We start from the raw sequence: 23,563 nt of genomic DNA, 5'->3' as shown, positions 1-23,563 counted from the left end.
CCCAAGGTGAGCAGATCGTGCCGATGGGATGCATGGCTGGAGGGAGTCCAGTGCCAAGCGTGCGGGGGAGCTCACCCCCGAAAAAAGAGACGACGATGTGGAGCATTGGTAAAGTAAAAGGAAGGTTGATTGTGAAAATAATCCCCTGGCGGGTCTCCAAAAGGAGGAATCCCGTCCGCTCACTTCGGTGACCGGCTGCCCTCCGTATGCAGGGGTGGGCAACAATCGCCTCGTAGGCCGGCAGGTTGCCGGTCTCCGTGAACACAACCTTGGCGTAACGAATATGGACATTGATGCTACGTGGAATAAGGATTTAGTTGATCTGGAGGTGAAGGACTGTGACCTGATGTCGCACTCCAACACCAACGACCTAGACTGGAATACGGAAGAGTGCTCAGAGCTGGGCACTCTAAGACTGAGGGGTGGAGGATCGCCAGAGAGGGACTGTAAGGGTCGGTTCGTTGGCAAGGGCAGACCGGGCCCTAAGACCTCCAAAGAATCCAAGGAGACCACGGTGGTGTCGGCAAGGACAGTGTCTCCCTCAAAGAGCGAGGTACCGGAAGCCTTAACTAGAGAAGAATCACAGAGTCGACCGGGGAGTCGGAGATCGCTTCCGGACTTAAGGGTGAATCTCTCTCGCTGCGATGAGTCCCAAACTCCAGCTCCGTCTAGTAGCACAAAGAGGAAAGAGGCGGAAGCTCACGTGGGCGATAAAGGTGTGGACATTGAATCCGATACAGCGAGCATGCTCAGTATCCGCTCGGAGCCAGCTCCCGATAACAAGCATGGTGATGGTGCCGAGTCTGACTCGGACATGAGCTGTTATTCACTAAGTGACACCGAAAGGAGGAGGAGGTTCTGGCGGAAGCGCGGTCGCGGCGGCTTGGGGTCAGACTCAGACGAGACCACTGAAAAGCGGTCTCAGTCGGCTTCAAAGCGAGGTCGCGGTCGGCCCCCAACCACGGGACAGTACGTTGGTCTCACCAAAGCCAAAGAAGAGTACAACCGCGCCAAAAGAGAAGAGATGAGATTGAGGGCAGAAGAAGAAGTGGCTGGCATACAGCTGCCATTTTTAATTCGCAGTCAGACAAGCGGCCCAAGGCTGGCTGGCTCCGTCTCGCCCTGTGCGCAGGATGTCCTCTCTGCGGCTGCGCTCTCCCAGCGCGTGCAGACAAGCCTGGACGCAATAACATTGGTTGCCAAAAATTCCGGCAATCTAAAAGGCACGTTTGTAAAGGCACTGAAGGACGCGGCAGTGTCTATTAAAGAAACATTCGAGTGCCTTTTAGAGCGCACTACTTCAGAGGAGACGAGGCATCTGCAGGCCCAAAATGATAGCCTGCGCGCACAACTGACTGAATTAAAAGCTGAGATGGCACAGCTGAGAGCAGATTTCCGGGACCAATTTAAGAGGCCGTCCCCAGCCCCACCTCTGCCCACAGAACATCTGCAGCCATCCGGCAGCTCCCGCAAGGATACTGCAGGGTTCCCCAACACGGAAGAAATGATGCGCTCCATGACGGCGCAGATGGGGCTAATGCTAGACGCGAGGTTAGGAGCTTTGGAGCTGGAGGGTAGGCTACTGCCGGCCCAACCAATGCGGCCCCCGTTGGCTGCTGACCGGAGGCACCAGGCTCCTCACAGCCAGGAGTCCGAACCCGCTCCCAAACCCAATCCAAAGGTACGGCGAGGTCCTCCAAATCTCACAGAGGAGCCCCAGAAAGGGAAGAAGAGGAACAAGAAGAAGACGACCCTTGCAGCAGTCGAAGCCGCCGCGGTTCGCGGTGCCGCCAAACCTGCTCCTAGGGCTTTGCCTTCAGCCCCTATAGCCACGGATAAAGCGTGGAACATAGAGGCTAAAGGAGGCAAGAAAAAGAAGGCGGGAAGGGGACCGCAGCAGAAGGGAAAGCTCGCAGCAATTGGAGCAGCTACGTCACCACGGTCACAAAAGCAAGAGGCCAGCAAACTGCGCCCACCCCGCTCTACTGCTGTGGTCTTGTCCTTGCAGCCTGAGGCCGAAGAGAAGGGCATCACTTATAAAAGGGTGATTGCAGCGGCCAAAACACAGGTTGACTTGTCTGAACTGGACATTCAATCTGTTCGGTTCAAAGTTGCAGCTACCGGCGCGCGACTACTGGAGGTACCGGGGGCCGCCAGCGGTCCAAAAGCAGATAAATTGGCTGAGAAACTTAGCCAGCTGTTCAGTCCTGAGGAAGTCAGAGTGTCTCGGCCTACAAAATGTGTCGAATTGCGCGTATCTGGCCTAGATGACTCGGTGACATCAGAGGACATCGCTGCGGCGATTGTGCAAGCCGGTGACTGTGCGATCCAGGAGGTCAAAGTGGGCGACATAAAATCGGATCCCTGGAGCCTAGGTTCGGTATGGGTTCGCTGTCCTATCGCTGCAGCTAAAAAGGTGGCTGGAAAGGGAAGACTACTGGTTGGATGGGTGTCGGCGCATGTCAAGCTGCTGGAAGCGCGTGCCCAAAGATGTTACCGGTGCTTGGAGCCGGGACACGTGAGGGCAAAATGTCCTTCTGACATAGATAGGTCCCAACTGTGCTACCGTTGCGGCCAGGTGGGACACAAGGCGAAAGAATGCTCGGCGGCGCCGCATTGCAATGTCTGTGCAACGTTGGGCAAAGAGGCGGGTCATAGGGTAGGGAGCAAGAGCTGTTCTGCTCCACCCAAGAGAACGAAGACAAAGGCTGGCGATGGCTCCCGGGTCTCCTCGCAGCCTGTCCACCCATCCACTACTACTGTGGACGAGACTCAGGGGGTTTCAGAAATGGACGCCAGTTAAATATGGCCATCCAAGTTCTGCAGGCGAATCTTAATCACTGCGCCAGGGCTCAGGACCTTCTGTTCCAGAGTATGGCGCAGTGGTTAATAAATATAGCAGTGATAGCGGAGCCATACACTGTTCCTGCCAGAGCAGAATGGGTCGGGGACCTAGACAGTACTGTGGCCCTGGTGTCGCGGAGCGCAACTAGCTTCCCACCTTTTCAAGGCGTCGTAAGGGGTCACGGTTTTGTGGCGGCAACATATGAGAAGATTGCTGTTGTTGGTGCCTACTTCTCGCCCAACGATAGTCTAGCGAATTTTGAGCAGTTCCTCGTGGAAGTGGGTGCCATAGTCAGACAGCTGCACCCGACACCTGTTCTATTTGCCGGAGATTTAAATGCAAAGTCCAGGGAGTGGGGTTCTCGGGTAACAGATCCTTTTGGGCAGTGCCTGGAGGAATGGGCTGTTGCGTACGGACTGGCTGTGATAAATCGGGGGACCGTGAACACATGTGTGCGGCAACAGGGGGGCTCAATTGTCGACGTTACGTTTGCGAGCGCTCCTCTGGCACGGCGTGTTAACGACTGGAAATGTTTGGAGGATGTAGAGACCCTTTCGGACCATCGCTACATTAGGTTCAATATTTCCACACCCACGACCGTGTCGATAAGCCCTAGAAGTCTTCCAAGGGGGAACAACCCTCGATGGGCGCTAAAACGACTGGACCGTGAAGTGCTGGAGGAGGCGGCCCTCGTTAAGGCCTGGCTGCCGGCACCCGAAGGTTCTTTGGACGTCGAAGTTGAAGCCTCATGGCTAAGGGATGCCATGACTGACACCTGTGATGCTGCCATGCCACGAGCGGGGCCCTTTCTTCCAAAACGCCAAGTGTATTGGTGGTCCGCAGAATTGGCACAACTGCGAGAATCGGGTATCGCAGCGCGACGCCAGTACACAAGGAGTCGCAGGCGGCAACGGCGAGATGCTAACGAGGAGGCACCAGGCTCCTCACAGCCAGGAGTCCGAACCCGCTCCCAAACCCAATCCAAAGGTACGGCGAGGTCCTCCAAATCTCACAGAGGAGCCCCAGAAAGGGAAGAAGAGGAACAAGAAGAAGACGACCCTTGCAGCAGTCGAAGCCGCCGCGGTTCGCGGTGCCGCCAAACCTGCTCCTAGGGCTTTGCCTTCAGCCCCTATAGCCACGGATAAAGCGTGGAACATAGAGGCTAAAGGAGGCAAGAAAAAGAAGGCGGGAAGGGGACCGCAGCAGAAGGGAAAGCTCGCAGCAATTGGAGCAGCTACGTCACCACGGTCACAAAAGCAAGAGGCCAGCAAACTGCGCCCACCCCGCTCTACTGCTGTGGTCTTGTCCTTGCAGCCTGAGGCCGAAGAGAAGGGCATCACTTATAAAAGGGTGATTGCAGCGGCCAAAACACAGGTTGACTTGTCTGAACTGGACATTCAATCTGTTCGGTTCAAAGTTGCAGCTACCGGCGCGCGACTACTGGAGGTACCGGGGGCCGCCAGCGGTCCAAAAGCAGATAAATTGGCTGAGAAACTTAGCCAGCTGTTCAGTCCTGAGGAAGTCAGAGTGTCTCGGCCTACAAAATGTGTCGAATTGCGCGTATCTGGCCTAGATGACTCGGTGACATCAGAGGACATCGCTGCGGCGATTGTGCAAGCCGGTGACTGTGCGATCCAGGAGGTCAAAGTGGGCGACATAAAATCGGATCCCTGGAGCCTAGGTTCGGTATGGGTTCGCTGTCCTATCGCTGCAGCTAAAAAGGTGGCTGGAAAGGGAAGACTACTGGTTGGATGGGTGTCGGCGCATGTCAAGCTGCTGGAAGCGCGTGCCCAAAGATGTTACCGGTGCTTGGAGCCGGGACACGTGAGGGCAAAATGTCCTTCTGACATAGATAGGTCCCAACTGTGCTACCGTTGCGGCCAGGTGGGACACAAGGCGAAAGAATGCTCGGCGGCGCCGCATTGCAATGTCTGTGCAACGTTGGGCAAAGAGGCGGGTCATAGGGTAGGGAGCAAGAGCTGTTCTGCTCCACCCAAGAGAACGAAGACAAAGGCTGGCGATGGCTCCCGGGTCTCCTCGCAGCCTGTCCACCCATCCACTACTACTGTGGACGAGACTCAGGGGGTTTCAGAAATGGACGCCAGTTAAATATGGCCATCCAAGTTCTGCAGGCGAATCTTAATCACTGCGCCAGGGCTCAGGACCTTCTGTTCCAGAGTATGGCGCAGTGGTTAATAAATATAGCAGTGATAGCGGAGCCATACACTGTTCCTGCCAGAGCAGAATGGGTCGGGGACCTAGACAGTACTGTGGCCCTGGTGTCGCGGAGCGCAACTAGCTCCCCACCTTTTCAAGGCGTCGTAAGGGGTCACGGTTTTGTGGCGGCAACATATGAGAAGATTGCTGTTGTTGGTGCCTACTTCTCGCCCAACGATAGTCTAGCGAATTTTGAGCAGTTCCTCGTGGAAGTGGGTGCCATAGTCAGACAGCTGCACCCGACACCTGTTCTATTTGCCGGAGATTTAAATGCAAAGTCCAGGGAGTGGGGTTCTCGGGTAACAGATCCTTTTGGGCAGTGCCTGGAGGAATGGGCTGTTGCGTACGGACTGGCTGTGATAAATCGGGGGACCGTGAACACATGTGTGCGGCAACAGGGGGGCTCAATTGTCGACGTTACGTTTGCGAGCGCTCCTCTGGCACGGCGTGTTAACGACTGGAAATGTTTGGAGGATGTAGAGACCCTTTCGGACCATCGCTACATTAGGTTCAATATTTCCACACCCACGACCGTGTCGATAAGCCCTAGAAGTCTTCCAAGGGGGAACAACCCTCGATGGGCGCTAAAACGACTGGACCGTGAAGTGCTGGAGGAGGCGGCCCTCGTTAAGGCCTGGCTGCCGGCACCCGAAGGTTCTTTGGACGTCGAAGTTGAAGCCTCATGGCTAAGGGATGCCATGACTGACACCTGTGATGCTGCCATGCCACGAGCGGGGCCCTTTCTTCCAAAACGCCAAGTGTATTGGTGGTCCGCAGAATTGGCACAACTGCGAGAATCGGGTATCGCAGCGCGACGCCAGTACACAAGGAGTCGCAGGCGGCAACGGCGAGATGCTAACGAGGAGGCACAGCTCTATGCAACTTACAGAGAGCTAGCTGTCTCTCTTAAGACGGCTATTGGTCGAGCTAAAGACCGGGCTGAGAAGGAGATGCTGGAGAGTCTCAATAACGATCCTTGGGGGAGACCATATAAGATGGTGAGGAGTAAACTCCGACCATGGACACCCCCGCTGACACAGACTCTTCAGCCCCAACTCTTGCAGCGGGTGGTAAACACTCTCTTCCCGGATACACCGGAGTTCATACCACCCCCAATGGCGCCGATTGATGCAGGTGCAGATGATACCGACGTACCAGTGGTCACTGAGGGCGAACTTGGTGCCGCTGTGCTCCGGATAAATAAAAATAAAGCGCCAGGCCCCGATGGCATACCAGGCCGTGCTTGGGTGCTAGCAATAGGTCCTCTTGGACCCCGGGTGAGAGCACTCTTCAGCGCATGTTTCGAACAGGGTCGGTTTCCACGGATGTGGAAAACAGGGAAACTGGTCCTTATTCAAAAGATGGGACGTCCGGCCGACTCATCATCGGCTTATCGACCGATCGTCTTACTCGACGAGGTGAGTAAACTTTTCGAGCGTATCATCTCGCTTCGCCTCCTCAAGCACCTCGAAAATGTGGGGCCAAATTTTAGCCAAAATCAGTTCGGCTTTCGTCACTGCCGATCCACAATTGACGCGATCGCCAGAGTTAAGACCCTGAGAGAGGAGGCAGTGTCCCAAGGCGGGGTGGTCCTCGCAGTGTCGTTGGACATATCGAACGCATTTAACACTCTGCCTTGGGGGTGCATTAAGGAAGCACTCAGATACCATGCGGTGCCGAGGTATTTGCGCAACATTATCGAGGCGTACTTATCAGAGAGGGCTGTCAAGTACCCGGTGCCAAATGATAACGGATGGGGTCTGAAAATCATGTCATGCGGTGTTCCGCAGGGGTCGGTACTGGGACCACTCCTGTGGAATATTGGGTATGACTGGGTGCTGCGTGGCAGAAATCTTCCGGGGATTGAACTGACGTGCTATGCCGACGACACTCTCATTTCAGCGAAGGCTAGCACGTTCAGGGAGGCGTCGCTAAGGGCTACGGCGGGAGTAGCCCAAGTGGTAACAAGGATCCGTAGGTTGGGTCTAGAGGTTGCTCTTCATAAGTCGGAGGCCATCTGCTTTCATGGACCTAGAAAAGCACCTCCAGCTGGCGCTCAGCTTGTAGTAAGTGGAGTTCCCATCGGCGTTGGGTCGACGATGAAATATCTGGGACTCGTCCTCGACAGCCGGTGGAACTTTAAGGAGCACTTTAAGCGCCTGACTCCTAGGCTTCTAGGAGCAGCCGGTGCGCTTAGCCGACTCCTACCAAACATGGGGGGGCCAAATGTAGGCTGCCGCAGTCTATACACGATGGTAGTGAGGTCGATGGCCCTGTACGGTGCACCCATTTGGGTAGATGCCCTTAGCGCCGAAAACCAAATACTTCTACGAAGACCTCAAAGGATCATGGCGATAAGGGCCATCAGAGGATATCGCACCATCTCCAGTGATGCGGCATGCGCCTTGGCCGGGACCCCGCCCTGGGATCTGGAGGCAAAAGCACTGGCGACCATATATAGGCGGATTTCGGAATCTCGAGCCAGAGATCAGGAGCCTATGCTCGAAGAGGTGAAGCGCTGGCGGACGAATGCTCGCGTTGTCGTTCTCCGAAAATGGGGTGAGAGGCTAAGGAATCCATGCGCCGGTCACTGGACAGCCGGAGCTATCCAGCCTGTCCTTAAAGAATGGGTCGGTAGACAGCACGGTGTGGTGTCTTTCCATCTCGCACAGGTACTCTCGGGCCATGGGTGCTTTGGCAAGTACCTGTGCGAGAAGTCTAAACGGGAGCCAACGCCAGCGTGTCACCACTGCAACAGTGCAGAAGATACAGCGCAGCACACGCTGGCGGACTGCCCAAGTTGGGTAGCGCCGCGCAATAATTTAGTTGCGACAATTGGGGCTGATCTGTCGTTGCCGACCGTCGTAAAGGCAATGACAGAAAACAAACGATGCTGGAAAGCTATTACCACCTTCTGCGAGGTGGTCATGACCCAAAAAGAAGCGGCGGAGCGCGCGCGAGAAGAGGATGTAGATGCTCACCCGCTGCGGCGCAAAAGAGCAAGGCGGAGGCGGGTCGCCCATGACCGCCGCCTGCCGCCTTAATGAAGACCTTTGGGTGGCAGTCAAGGGGACGACAGCCATCCGATTGAAACTAGGTCCTCGAGGCGAAGGGTGTGCTAAAACCAAATCACGCCCCAAATGCCGGTAGGGAAATCAATTTCCCGGAGATGGGGCTTAACAGCCAGCCGCTGCGAGGCCATGGTAGTGTACACAGATTGTTCCCGTGGCCTCGCCTTACAGCACCGTGGTGACAAACAGGTGGTTTTAGTGGGTAGACCGGATTCTCGTGGGAGTCCCACATAACCACCCGGGTGTCCCCGCACCCGGGTGGTATGCGTAATGCATTTCCCCTGTATAAAAAAAAAAAAAAAAAAAGGTTCAAATATCTTGGCCTCACACTGGACAGGAGGTGGAATTTCGAGGAGCATTTCCGCCAAATTGCTCCCCGCATAGTGACGGCAGCTTCGGAGCTGGGACGGCTGCTGCCCAACGTGGGAGGGCCCTCCCACGCATGCCGACGTCTTTATGCTGGAGTAGCCCGATCGATGGCCCTCTACGGGGCCCCGATCTGGGCCGACAAACTGAGTCCAGCCAATAAAGCCTTACTGCGGAGGCCCCAACGAGTTGTAGCCATACGCGTTTGCAGGGCCTACGTGACAGTAGGATGGGCGGCGGCGTGTGTGTTGGCGGGCACCCCACCTTGGGAACTGGTCGCTGAGGCGCTCACTGATGAGCATATGCGGAGGATCAGGAGCAGGGAGACAGGAAATTTCCCTGCTCCTGAAGAAGTGCGAAATGCGCGCAGAATCGCGCTGAGAAGGCTGCGCGAAAAGTGGAAGGAGGACCTGGAGAACTCTCCCTACGGAACCCGTACCATAGGGGCAGTTCTCCCGTCGTTGGACAGATGGCTGGATCGGACGCACGGCAGGGTGGGGTACAGACTGGCGCAGGTGTTGACCGGACATGGGTGCTTCGGTCACTACCTGCACAGGATTGGTCGCGAGCCTACCCCAGCCTGCCATCAGTGTGGTGAGACGGATGACACGGCCCAGCATACCCTGGAGGTGTGCAATCGCTGGGTCGTGGAGCGTAGCGCGCTGGCGGTAGCCATTGGGACGGATGATCTCTCACTGCACAGCGTTGTGGCGGCCATGTTGAACAGCGAGAGATCCTGGGAGGCGGTGGTCTCCTTCTGCGACACTGTTATCTCGCAAAAGGAGACCGAGGAGAGGCAACGGGAGGAAGATCCGAATGCACATCCGATCCGGCGCAGACGATTGGGAGGGAGGCGCAGGCGGTTTGCCATCAGGAACCGTGCCATACCCCAGTAGGGCAGCGGGTAGGGGACCCGCATAACACTGCCCTGCACGGGAGGGGGGAGAGTTAGTTATGCGTTTGCTGACTCTTCCCAAACCTGGTGTGTAGTCCCGGTTCGTTAACCGGGCCAGGACTGCCGGGGGGATGCCGTGGTGACATGCTCGCGACCCCATTGCATCCCCCTATAACGGCATAGACGGAAACGCCGCAGGGGTTTTAGTGGGTATTCTCCTCCCCTCCCTCTGACTAGCAGAGGGAGTTACGGGAGGAGCGAGTCCCACATACCACCTCCCCAATGGGCGTCCCCAGCCCGGGGGTGAATGCATAAACGCATTTCCACTGCGACAAAAAAAAAAAAAAAAAAAAAAAAAAAAAAAAAAAGGTTTTTTTTTTTTTTTTTGGTCCCTCCTCCCTCCTCTGTTTTTATTGCTGGTATTTCTTTTCCAGCACTTATTTCTATTTTATAAATTTTTTCTATTTCCATCTTTTCATGCCAATACTTATTACTAATACAGTTTAATACATTATTTATTTATTACATTTTCGCTAAATTATTCTATTATTACATGTCAAACAATATTTATTATTAATACAATTTAATACAATATTTATTTATTAATTACATTCTCGCTAATTTATCTTATAATTACATTTTTACATTTTATTTAATTATATCAAACAGCACACCACTTATTATTAATACAATTTAATACAATATTTCTTTATTTATTACATTCTCGCTAGATTATTTTTTCTTATCACCTTTTACATTTTATTTATGTCAAAACAATACTTATTACTAATACAATACAATACTTATTTATTAGCCTTGTCACTAAATTATCTTGTTATTTGCTACTTTCATGGTCATATATTACTTTTACATTTTTACCTTTTATTTGATTATGTCAAAACAATACTTATTACTAACACAATACAACACAAAATTTATTTATTAAATGTCAGTTTTCTTACACTATAGTACATGTCCATGTCCAGATTAATTATAGATCTAATTTGTGATGTCACTTTTGATTGCGTCTATTTTACAAAATGACAGTTCTCTTGCACTGTTAATACATGTCCAATTTAATTATAGTTCAGATTTGCAATGTCACTTTTAATTACATAATTTATCATTTGTTCCTTTCTTTCAACATACAGTTCCGTACTATTTCTATTTGTTTATTTATTAGTTTATATTTATTCCATTATGTTAAGGGTACTATGGGCGCTTTAGTGCGTGATGACGCACTTTAGATCCACAATTAGGAGCAGTGGAGCATTTAGGCGCAGCGGAACCTTTTGGAGCACCCGGGAGCACCTCGGAGCGTAATTGTGCAAAGGAGCGCATTGGAGCACTTAGGAGCCCTTTGGAGCCCCTTTTGACCAAGGGAGCACCTTGGAGCGCTTAGGAGCCCTTTGGAGCCCCCCAGACCAAAGGAGCATAATGGATTATAATGGAGCATAATTTGTGGTTCCCATTTCCGCTCCGCGGCTGGCGCATTTATTAGTTTGCTCTCCGTATGGTGGGCAGAAATCTTTGTCACCCACTCCGCCCATGGCCGCCTTTTCCGTGCCGGTGGCTGGTCATTGGAGAGCGACGTATTTCGCTTTCCCCTGGCCCACCACCAGCAGGGATGCCGCCATGTGCCGAGTGGGCCCCCCAATTCCGCCCTACCCTACGGTCAGCTTAAACTGCCGTGGCGCCGTTTTGTCTCGCCGCTCTCCTTATCACATTTTCTGCGAAGGCAACGAACTGTTTTCGGGCCCTGTCATCCTCCAGCAGCCTCACAAAGTTGTCTTCCATGATGTTGGTCCCTATCTCGCATTCACAGTTATACCGCTCCAGGCCAAACCTTGGGCATTCTGTGATTATGTGGGTTATAGTTTCCACAGTCTGCCCGTCACAGGAGCAATGGGGGTCGTCTCTCAGCTTGTACTTATGGAGATATTGCTTGAAGCCCCCATGTCCTGTCAGTAGCTGAGCTACTGTATTCCTGTTTCCCAGTCTTTCTATTATTTTCTTCGCTGCTCGGACGTCCTTGAAAAATAACTTCGTGCCCGAGGCTCTGTCGGTTTCCTGGTATCGGCTTTGCCATCTTTCGATAGTTCTGGCTCGTATTGATCTTTTTGCGAAAGAGAGAGGGAACCTGCTGTAGACCGGAGCGTTCCCCAGGTCAAGGGCCGCCGCCTTGGCCAGTTCGTCCGCCCTCTCGTTACCCGCTAGGCCAGCGTGTGCCTTTATCCAAAATAGGCTTATCGGGTTTCCCCAAGATGAGGCCTCCTCTAGATTAGCCCTGATTTCAACGGCAATGGGGTTTTGGGAGCTTGGGTCGCTAACCGCCTGGAGGGAGGATCTGGAGTCGCTGTAGATAGCCGTTCGGTAGCCCATATCCTTCGCCATTTTTGTGGCTTGATACAGCGCCATCATCTCCGCCTGGTACACCGAGCAGTGGTCCGCCAGCCTAAAACTCTTGCAGTCCCGTTCCTCACCCCCGGACCACCAAGTGAGTGCTCCCCCAACCCTCCCTTGGATTTTGCTACCATCCGTGTAGCACCTCCAAGTGTCTATTTGGGACGGCCCTACATTTATGTCCTCCTCTGTGTTTATGAAGCCAAAGGTAGGTCGGCTCCTCGTAGCCGGATGCGGGAGGCTCGACGGATGGACCCTAGACTGCAGTTTCCCTTCCGGTATCTCCGGGAGAGGCTTCCCTCTCTTCACCTCATAGAGCTCCAGTTGCTCCTGCAGCCTGAGGTCCAGTGGGATTATCCCTGCCAGGATTGCTGCCGATACAGTGGATACTGTGCGGTGGGCTTTGGCAATTTTAATGCCGAATACTCTGGTGATCCTATCTAGTTTTTTCCTGGCATATACCCTGCACGCAACATTCCCCCAGGCTCCGGCAGCGTAGAGCATCGTAGGCTCAATCACCGTGTAGTATATAGTCTTTAGGATCTCTGAATTTAGTCCCCACCGAGTTTTAGCCATTCTGCTCACCACCTTATATAGGTTGAGCGCCTTGATGGAAGCATTTTCCAGGTGGAGTCCGAACCCCAGATTTTCGTCGATTGTTAGGCCCAGAAGCTTCAGCTTGTTGTCCAGGGCAATTTGTGTCGACATCATTCGGAACGATGGCGTGGCGTATTTGAGTTTGCGAGTTATTATGGTCGCTTGTGTCTTATGTGGGGCAAACCGAAGCTTATGTTTCATGCCCCATCTTGCGACCATTTCTAGCGCGTCGTTGACTGTTTTGTTAAGTTCTTCGGTCGTGTTTTCCATAGCCATTATCACGATGTCATCTGCAAAAGCCTGCAGCTGGGCGGTCCCCCCCTCAGCCTCCCGCAGTAGGAGATAAGGTTAGGTTAGGTTAGGTTAGGTTAGGTTTTTTTTTTTTTTTTTTTTTTTTTTTTTTTTTTTTTTTTTTTTTTTCTTCTACCTCCAACATGATCGGAGCCTACTGTGAGCGGTTTTCTCTTGCATACCAGTTCTCGCATTTTTGCTTCTCGCACTTTCATTCTACATACTATTCTTTCTTACATTCATCATCTTTCACTCTTTGTGGTTGGGACTACCACCTATTTGTTTTCTATGTTCTACTTTGCTACTTTTATTTATTTATTTTCATTTCAACACGGGGAATAAACTTTACACGTTGTTTTTTAATATTCCAGTTTTACAATTTTACATTTTAGATTCTTAAGTACTTTTACATTTCTTATAGCTATATTTTTATTTCTACTTTTGTATATGTATATTTACTTAATATATACCTATTATATATTTTGTAATATACCATTTCTCATTCTGTTTTGTTTTTCATTCTTACTCTTTTTACAATTTTCTGGCAGTAACTTAAGAATACGTCTCTAGTGTGTTCATTTTCAACCAAACTGTGCAAATTTTGTTTATTTACTTCTATATTCATTTTTTGTTCCAAGTCGAACCTTTGCCGACCGTAGATGGGGCACTCCAGGATGAGATGGTCTATGGTTTCATTCGAGTTTGGCTCACATGCGCATGAAGGACTCTCCTTGCACTTGAAGCGATTCAAGTATGAGGAGAATCCCCCATGCCCAGTGAACAGCTGTGTAAGTGTACTGTCCATGACAAGTTTTCGGGTTACTTTACGTGCTGTGATTGCGTCAGGGAAGAAGAGTTTGGTAACCGAGGCCGTTTCTTCTGTCTTATACCTATCGTCCCATTTTTGGAGGGTCTCTGTCCTGATGGTACGTTTCATAAAAGAAACCGGGCATTGATCATAGTCCGCCTTCTTTTTGGACTTTAGTGCTGCCTCCTTTGCAAGGCAATCTGCCCTCTCATTTCCTTCCAGCCCTATATGTGCTTTGATCCAGAACAGGGATACTTCCTTGTTCTGGAGTTTACAATCCTGGAGATTTTTTCTTATGACTACTGCTAGTGGGTGGGGAGAGTTGGGGTTTATTATTGTTTCCAGGGCCGCTCTAGAGTCGCTATAAATTCCGAATGCGGTCTCATTTTGTTTCAATGCAACTTCTGATGCTTTGTGCAAAGCGAGGAGTTCGGCTTGGTATACGGTACAGTACGGTGATAGTGCAAGTTTGTGGGTTTTGGTCTCTGCAGTACTGTTCCATACAGACACAGCTGCTCCGACTTTACCCTCAATCTTGCTACCGTCGGTAAATAGGCGCACTGCGTAGTTATTATGCAGTGCGTATTGATGTTCGTCTCCCAAGATGCCGAACTCCAGCCCCATCTGGTTTGCTGGATGCGGGGCTTGTATCTTTGGGGTCATCTTTTCCACTTCCCTACCTCCCAGTGCTTGCTGTGGTGCTCCCTTCTTGGCCATATATAATAGGGCCGCCTCACGAACTCGGAGGTCGAGAGGGAGTACTCCTGTGAGCAGGAGTGCCGAGTTTAGTGACACCGTTCGGTACGCTTTGCACATTTTCTGTACAAAGCCTCTCTGGACCGCACTTAGTATTCTGCGTACTCCTAATTTGTCTGCGGCTGGCGCCCATGCCGCTGCTGCGTATAATACGACTGGTTCCACTGCGGCTGTATATATTGTTCGTATTATCTCTGGGTTTAGGCCCCAGCTTACTCGCGCCGCTCTGGCTAGCATCTTATAAATCCCTACGGCCTTTTTGCAGATGTTGGCGACGTGGTTGTTAAAGGTTAATTTATGGTCTATGGTCAGGCCAAGGATTTTGACTTCTTCCGACATTTCGATGTTGACCCCTCCCATGCTAAGGCGCGGTATATCGTACTTTAGCTTTTTTGTTATCAGCATTGCACTAGTCTTATGAGGTGCAAACTTCAGTTTGTTGTCGACACCCCACGCCCTAACATGTTCGAGTGCAGCATTTGCCTGTCTTTCAATATCCCTGGCCTCCTTGCCTTCAAAGACTAACACCACGTCATCTGCGAAGGCCTGGCAATAGAACCCCTTTTTCTCTAACAGTTTCAAGAGGGGGTCCAGCAAAAGGTTCCACAGGATAGGTCCCCCTATAGATCCCTGAACGCAACCCTTTTCCGTAGCCCTCCTGTGTATCTCTCCCGAATACCTGACCTCCACCACCCTATCGCTGAGATAGCTACTGATGACCCGTCTCAGGTTCACAGGGCATTTTTCCTCCACCAGTCTGGTCTTTATTGCCGGCCACCACGCGCTATCGAAAGCGCCCTCAATGTCGAGCGATACCAACGTGACTAATTTTTTATTATTTAGCCCTGCCCGTATGCGCTCCATGAGAACAACGAGGGCGTCTTCTGTTCCTCTCTGTGGCATAAATCCATACTGGTGGGTACTCATCTTTGGTAGCACATAGAACCTGAGTCGGTTCACCAACATCTTCTCATATATTTTACCTAGTACGGGCAAAAGCCCTATCGGCCTATACGATTTCGGCGAGGTGTACGTGTCTTTTCCTGGCTTCCTAAGTATGACCACAATTGCTTTTTTCCATAGCTTCGGGAAATAATGGTTTGCCAGGCATTTATTCATAAGTGCCAGGAAGTAGTCAAAGGCAGCATTTATCGCGTGAGAGCAGATGTCCGCAGTGAAGCCCTCTGCCCCGGGAGCCTTTTTGGGGTTGAAGGAGCTTGTCGCAGCATTCATTTCCTCTGGTGTAAACGACGGATCATATTTATCACAATGCTGTTCCTCGTTTACTTTCTCGGCTGCGATTCGCCTCTGGTGATGTTCCATGCCTTCACCTTCTCTCGTGTCCTCGGGGTAGAAGGTCTCGGCCAGATGTCTTGCGGATTCTAGTGCACTCAGTACTTTTCCCTCTTTTATGAGTGGCAAGTCTTCTTCCCGTTTCGCTGTCCTCTTTATAACTCTGTAGATTCCTTCCCATACTCCTTCTCTATCCTGTTTTTTGCAGAACCCCTTCCAACTTTCGGTAATTGCTTCTGACACCGCTGATTCGTATTTTTGCTTATGTTCCAGATACAGATTCACTACTATTTCTCTACGGTTTGGCGCTGCATTCCTGATTCTTCGCTTTTTTGTGGCGACTTCCCTCTTCAAGGTTGCGAGTTCTTCGGTCCACCATGGTATGGTAAAAGTATCTTTTTTCTTTTTATTTGGTATTGTCTTTTTGCAGGTTTTTGTTATTGCTGTATCTAGTTTTATTATAGTTTCCTCTAATTCTTCATTGTTTTGTATTTCAGTTAGTTTTACTATTGTTAGGTTGTCTTGTTGCATAACCTGGGGCAGTTTCTCATGAAATTGCTCCCAGTTTGCCTTTTGCGTATTATAAATTCGAGTAGTTCGTTCTATACTTGTTCCCTTTGATTTTTTGAGGTTTATGTCAAAGACAATTGTGTTGTGGTCGGAACTCGTCAGCCCTTCCTCCACTCGCCATCTATCTATTTGGCCCAACATTTCTTCAGTGCAGGCTGTGATATCTACGTGACTGCTGTATCGTTTTTTACCTCTTATGGTGTCAAAAGTTGGGGTTCTGCCGGTGTTCAAGATGTGAAGGTTCATTTCTATGAGAGTACCACAAAGCAACTCGCCTCTTTGGTCTTCGCTTGCACTACCCCACCAGATACTCTTAGCGTTAGAGTCTCCTCCAAGGATTAGCCTCGTGGGTCCTATCTTCTCCTGTACTACTTTGAGTGTTTCCAGATACTGGTCTATGGGTTCCTCCGGCTCGAAGTAAAAGGATAACAATGCGACGGTCCAGTCTTTTGTTTTAACTTTCACCACAACTATGTTCTTCGTGGTAAGTTCTGGGAACTGTTCTATGTCCAGGTAGCTGTTGAAAACTACAATTGCCGCTTTTACTGTTCCTTGGTCAGACTCCGAGTTCTGAAAGACTCTGACGCCCTGGTATCCCTTTACTCTTTTTGCCCCTCCCACGTATGGCTCTTGGAGGAGAGCTATGGCAGCTTTCTGCTTCGATCCCTCCAGAAGCAGCTCATTCGTTGCCAACTGGCTGCGCTGGAGATTTGCCTGCAAAATCCTGAATCTGTGAAGTTCTGGATCGACGGTTTGTGCATTTGGGTAGCCTTTAGCAGTGGTAAGCCACTGTTGAGCGGGCTATATTGTCCCATCTTCGGCGTGTTGGGCATTCGAAGTCGAAAGCATTATGCTCTGTGTCCGCCATTTTGGCTTTTGAGCAATTGTGACACTTTGGTGGCGCTGCTTTGGTAAGCCAATCCGGACATTCCGCTCTCAGATGGGGATCGCCACAGTGGCTGCACAGGTCTGCGGATTCGGTGCAATATCGCTTTCCGTGCCCGAATCCGAGGCAGCGGGTACATTGGACCAGCGGGGACTGGTCTTCTACCCTAATACGCTGGAGGTCTATGTGCACGCTGCCTACGCCTATTGCCCTTTGGTATATAGTAGGCGAGACACTGATTACCACGTGTCCAGTGTGGGGATTTCTTGCTCTCCTTCTGTATTTTATCTCCACCCGGTCTTCTTCTTCGCCGAGGTCTCTAAATACGTTCTTGTTCTGATTTCTCAAAGCCCTCAGAATGTCCTCGTCTGTATTGACGACGAGGACATTCTTTAGGATGAGTAGTGGATCTTTGTTTTTGACCATTTCGACGTTGAGGTCACCCCCATCTTTACCTAACTTGTTTCTAAGTTTCTCTCTGTCGTCATTTGTTCCTAGCCCTATTATTATTTTCCTGTCTTTGGCCTTCCTTATTTTTTCAACCGTAATCCATCCTTCTTTTGCGTCCACAGCCTTTCGTACTATCCAATACCTCCTCCCCGGATTTGGTTTCGTCTTTCGAGGTGACCACAATGGAGTGCAGTGTCTTCCGCTCTGCGTTCTGTACTCTGTTTACCCCAGGGGGTTGAGCTGCTGTTACGCTTGCATAGGTGGTCGCATATGTCGCCGTTTTCGCCACCCCCTCAATCGCCCTTTCTTGTTTATCGAAACTGGTTTCCATTTCGGTTTTGATTTCTTCCAGTAATTTGGTGTTTCGCGCTATTAGTATTTTTATGTCCCGGATATCTTCCTCATTTGTACATTTCTGCACATACATCTCTCTCATCTCTCTTTCTCTCTCTACGTTTGCCGTGAAGGTTTTGTCTGTAGCGGTTGCTTCAGACACCGCCTTCCCGGAGTTCTCCTTTTCTCCTGATCCTGCCTGTCCCTTTTTCCCCTCAGCCACCTCCCTGTTTGCTCCAAGCTTTCCCTTTCTTGTCTCAGCATCCGCCTCCTTTACCAGGTGGTACAAACGGTCGAGGGCCTCCAAGACATCGTTTTTGATGCTGGTTTTCACGTTTCTCCCTTCCTTGATGCTGCATGTGGCCTTGTCATGGAGGATTCGGGCCTCAACCGTCCTGCTTGAGTAAACCCTTTTTGCAGGTGCGGTGGGTGTCTTTCTCGGCGGTGATATTGTGATGGTTATATTTTGGCGTGCAGGGCCGGCCTGTGGTTCGGCTTTTCCTGCTTTTGCTTGCTGTTTTGCTTCAGCTTTCGGTGGGCCCGCCTGAGTCTTTTCCTGTTTCTGTGGTTGCGTTGCGTTTGCGTCCACGGCTGTCACCATGGGGGCCGCGGGGGCTGGCTCGGATGTTGTGTCAGCACCAGCGGTCCCCGCTGACGGTGGGCTTGGTGACAGGTGGGAGGTGTTGCCGAGTTCCCATTCCCCAATGCTTTCCCTAACTGAGGGACGCAGATTGGTTTTATCCGGCTGTGTGGGTGACATCTCCGATTCGGTGCCCTTCATTGGAGTTCGAAACATTGCCATGGAGGTAGTTCTTTATCTGAACCCCTGTAAAGGGGGGGTTACAGTATCAAAGGGGGTTTGGTTGAAATAAAACACACACAGAATTTTTATTACCACTGTAAAGTCGCAAACTCTACTCTCACTTAAGATTAAAGGTTTCTATGAGTCACTGACACTGGTCTGTTAGGCTCTAACTTAAACACAATAAAATACAATTAGTACAATAATATAGAATTTTGTCTCTATGTAGAGTCAGTCTGTTGACTATGAAACCGGTCTGCTGTCAGCTTTATATGGTATAGGTATAGAGTCGCAGACTCTGTCAGCTTATAATTACAATTTTTTGCTCTATGTAGAGCCGTAATAGAACCTCTGTACAAGGGAGGCAAGGTATCTTAAATATAATTACGAGCAGAGTCCGTCTGCGCTTTCGGGAGTCGAAACCCCGATTTCCCTGAGCTTTTACACAGTAAAGAAATTTAGGCTCTATGTAGAGTCGTTTTCTCTTTACCAGTTGATAGGTCTCCTCGAGCCCTTTCCAACGATACCAAGCACGACCCTGCTATTCCTACTGGTTCCGGAGATGCGACGGTCTGAAATTTCTGGTTTCCGTCCAGGAACCGGTTTCAAGATTCGGTATCTGCTTGTATCTCCGGTTCCGCTGGTCCTACAGATCCGCGCTTGGGCTCGTTTTTCTGGGCTCGACTAGCTCTATCCAGTCGGAACACTTTCAGGTGGGGAAAATTTTCAGGTTTTCAGTTTCCTGAAAAGTTCTGAATTCGGCTGAAACCTTTTTCCTCACCCGGAGCTGCACCGGCTGTTGTCCTAGGAGGAAACCCCAGCTCTCTACGACTTACCGTTTGGGAGATATCTCGGTTTAAACTTTTCCAAGATGGCGGCGAGAACTGTCAAAGTGCAACTTTGACCGCTGATATCTCCCGTTCCCGGAGTCGCAGAAAACCCGGGTTTTCGACGGCTTTCCTAAACTTAACCTAATGTATCGGCTGAGACCACTTTCAGGCCTCGAAATTTTTCAGGAATTTTCAGACTGAATTTCGCCTGAAATTTCCTGAAAAGGGTCGAGTATGGTAGATTGGCCTGCTCTTTTCTTCAGGAAAGAAACCGCGAGTCTCCAGGCACCTGGGTTGCCGAGATATTGCCACTTGAAAAAAGGCAAGATGGCCGCCGAACTGTCAAACTCTATGTTTGAAGGCCGATATCTCGGGAACCGGTGGTCGGAGGAAGTTCGGGTTTTCTTCCCTGCCTCTCGCCTTATCTCCTCTATCACGTAGAGGTGGTCTCAGGCCTAAGAAATTTTTATCGAGATATTCACCTGAAACCTGAAAAAGTTGGTTTCTGCTCGAAAGACACTATACAAGGTGAAAATCCGACTTTTCTATGTCGAGCGGTTACCGAGTATTTGAACTTTGAATTTTGATACCAGAAAAAACAAAATGGCGGTTTTTTGGTTTCTAGCCAATTTAAAGGTTACGGGGTCCGGGTTTCCGGTTTCCCGTAGTGAAATAATACTTCTAAAGCTAATAATAATAAGAAAAAATAATATTTTATATTAATTTAGAATATATAGCCAAATTTAGGTTAAAATTCAATAACTTCGGTACCCCTCGACATAAAATTACACAAAAAACTGTAAAATTAACACAAAATATACATCTACAACATACAATTAAAATCTAAAATTGTCTCTTACAAAAGTTTTTCACTGTCAAATTTTTTCTAAGTTTTTGGGAAAATCAAAAATTTTACTATTTAGAAGTGTCCAAAAATGTCCAAACTTGATAGGTGTGTTCTCCCAGCTAGCGCGCAGCGAATTTTACATTAAAAAATATAGGGTCTGCCTGAACTTTTTGCACTATTCACTCTTAAAGTTTTAATTTTTGAAGTGAAATATTTCCGAAACTGTCTATCCAAAAAATCTGTTTGAAATACCGTTAAAGTCCAGGTGGTGTGCCGCTTCGTCCCCAGTTGTTCAAAGTTGCCGCTCGCGTCCGGATCTGTGACCACGCCACCACGTGGTACTTGTTTTTTTTTTTTTTTTTGGAGATTGTGCCTCGACGGTGCGTCTCCCAGATGTCGCTGAGGTGTCGTCGTATAGGGCTCGTCGAGGCGCTTCTGACGACGTATCGCACGTGGAGGTTGCAGCGACCAGGCGCGCCGCGGACAGCGTTTTTGTTGTTTCTAACCTCTAAAATTGAGGTTTTCGGCCAATTCTCCTTCGCACTGTGATCCGTGGGTTGAGCACTTATTATCACTTTATTGGTCTTGCAATTACGCGTAAAACAACACCACTTTCACCGCGATCGGTCTAAAATTGCCACTTCTACGAATTTTTTCCCGCGGAGCTTTGCGGAAACGCTGTTGTTTCGACGCTGGGGGGTGCGTGACTGGGTTAGGTTAGGTTAGGTTAGGTTAGGTTAGGTTAGGTTAGGTTAGGTTAGGTTAGGTTAGGTTAGGTTAGGTTAGGTTAGGTTAGGTTAGGTTAGGTTAGGTTCGGGGGGATGCCGTGGTGACATGCTCGCGACCCCATTGCATCCCCCTATAACGGCATAGACGGAAACGCCGCAGGGGTTTTAGTGGGTATTCTCCTCCCCTCCCTCTGACTAGCAGAGGGAGTTACGGGAGGAGCGAGTCCCACATATCACCCCCCCAATGGGCGTCCCCAGCCCGGGGGTGAATGCATAAACGCATTTCCCCTGCGACAAAAAAAAAAAAAAAAAAGGTTAGGTTAGGTTAGGTTAGGTTAGGTTAGGTTAGGTTAGGTTAGGTTTGAGGCGGCGACGTTGCTGGCCGGCAGCCCACCATGGGACCTGGAGGCTGGGGTCCTGGCGGCGGTATATTGGCAAGTTGCGGAAGAGCGGGCGGCGGGAAATCGTCCACTTCCGGAGGAGATCAAGCTTTGGAGGGAGGAGGCCAAGGATGACCTTCTCCGGAGGTGGGAAAGGCTAGAAGCCCCGAGCGCAAGCCGCGAGGTGGTGGGCGCAGTACGCCCAGTCCTTAGGGACTGGTTGAAGCGCGACTTCGGGCCAATGACGTACCACTTGACACAGGTACTTACTGGGCACGGTTGCTTTGGTAGGTACCTGTGGCGAGTGGCACGACGAGAGGACACAGCGGTGTGCAAGCACTGTGACAGAGGTGAGGAGGACACGGCGCATCACACCCGCGCCGTATGCCCTGCGTGGGATGAACCGAGATCGGAGATGGCTGCGGTTCTTGGAGCAGACCTAACGCTGCCGGCAATAGCCAGTGCGATGGTCCGTAACAGAGGCACCTGGGAGGCGGTCGTCGCGTTCTGCGACGCTGTCATGTCCCTAAAGGAGGCGGCGGAGAGAGAGCGAGAGGACGATCCCCTCTCGCTCCCTATCCGCCGAAAAAGGACCGGGCGGAGGCGGGCCGCGTATGACCGCCGCTTGCCGCCGTAACTGGGACCTCGGGCAGGAGATCGGGGGGTCTCCTGCCTGACGAGAGTGTCCCGAGGCGGATAAGGCGCAAAAAGTGCACACCTAGGAGGGACAGTGGCAAAAGCCGCAATAGCCGAGCCCGCAAGGGCGACACGCACATGGCAGGGCCGAGGTAAGCGCCAAGCGTTCCCTTAGCCCTACCTCAGGCGGAGCGAGGGTACACCGAGGGGTTTTAGTGGGTAGGCCTCCCCCTAAGGGAGGAGAGTCCCACATAACTCCCGACCCCCCCCCCCGGGGGCGGGAGTATGCGTAACGCATTTCCCCTCGTAAAAAAAAAAAAAAAAAAAAAAAAAAAAAAAAAAAAAAAAAAAAAAAAAAAAAAAAAAAAAAGGTTAGGTTAGGTTAGGTTAGGTTAGGTTGAGGTAAAATTTCAGAGGTAGAAGTGAGGTAATTTTGCGAATTTTTGTGGTGAGATAAAGTTAATTGAGTTCTATTTTATACCGTTGTTCTTTCCCAGCTTTTCCCTAGATTTCTATACTATTTTCAATTTCTTTCACTTTACATATAAATTCACTTTTTCCCTTCAGGCACTTTTTCACTTTGAAAAATTCACATCCATTTAGTCTTTCTTTTTTCTTTACGTCTGTTAATTTCGTAATTGGGTCGGCTTTTTGCTCTACAAGGAGCTATTTTCCCCTTATCGATCCGACCTTTGGTTCGGGAGATACTGGAGTTCAAAGTTCACACTTTCAGTAAAAAGTTTACCCCATTTGCGGTTGACGACGTTAGGAGATTTCAGTTTCAAAAAATCATATCTTCTGTTCTTGTGTAAATAAATTTATTGTGTTAGGTTATTTAGATTAAGCTAATTGTAGGGAATTCAAATCCGTTTGAATTATATTTTTAGAGTGTATAGTTTAGAAGTTATTAATTTTTTAATAGATTGCTATTTCAAAATTTGCGGCGTCGCTAAACGCAAACATAAGTTGGTTTTCGTGTTGGAAATTTAATAAATTGTAAAATATTAAATATTTTTAGTTGTAAAAATTATTAGTAGATAGCACATACTTAGAGCTATTTTTAGACCTTGGTTCGAGATCTGTAGCTCAACCAGGAGTGACGCTACAGGCCGTCGCATAAAATAATTTTAAGTTTGTTTTTGCTGTTTTGGATCTGGTGCGACTCGCACTTGACCAAAATAGTTAGGTTAGGTTAGGTTTTTGGGTTTTTCACCTTTTTTGGGCGAATTCCACCCATAAGGGGTGGTTTTCGCGTGGCAATTATATGGAAAACCCCACGAAGGGGTTGAATCCGGAGGGGGCTCCAATCACGGGGCCCCATAAAGGGGCTTTAGGGGTGGGTTCTCCGACCTCGCCCAACTGGGAGGAACCTATGGAGGGCCAGGACATGGCTGAGGCCGCCTCCAACAAGAGGCCCCATGAGGGGAACCAGGACCTGGAATATGAGGCTCACGTTGGGAGCGGGCCTAAAATGAGCACCGCGCTGAGGGGTAGGGCCAAGGCCATGGTGAAGAAAGCCTCCAAAGGCCACTTTACTGGCCTGGCAGCAGCCAAGGCCA

The 23,563-nt window shown here is 50.1% G+C and overlaps 2 protein-coding genes across 2 annotated transcripts; one reads left to right on the top strand and one right to left on the bottom strand.

Annotated features, from left to right (window-relative positions):
* Nucleotides 1-283: 283 nt before the first annotated feature.
* On the top strand, nt 284-2,803 carry LOC134803598 (uncharacterized). Its single transcript, XM_063776398.1, has one exon. It carries the CDS (start codon nt 284-286, stop codon nt 2,801-2,803), a length of 2,520 nt encoding a protein of 839 aa, XP_063632468.1.
* Nucleotides 2,804-11,074: 8,271 nt separating this feature from the next.
* Nucleotides 11,075-12,670, bottom strand: LOC134803596 (uncharacterized). Its single transcript, XM_063776397.1, has one exon. The coding sequence runs from the start codon at nt 12,668-12,670 to the stop codon at nt 11,075-11,077; it is 1,596 nt and encodes a 531-aa protein (XP_063632467.1).
* Between the last annotated feature and the right edge of the window lie 10,893 nt (nt 12,671-23,563).

The sequence above is a fragment of the Cydia splendana genome, chromosome 26, assembly GCF_910591565.1.
Source record: "Cydia splendana chromosome 26, ilCydSple1.2, whole genome shotgun sequence".
Lineage (NCBI taxonomy): Eukaryota > Metazoa > Arthropoda > Insecta > Lepidoptera > Tortricidae > Cydia > Cydia splendana.
This window is presented reverse-complemented; position numbering and strand designations above follow the sequence as displayed.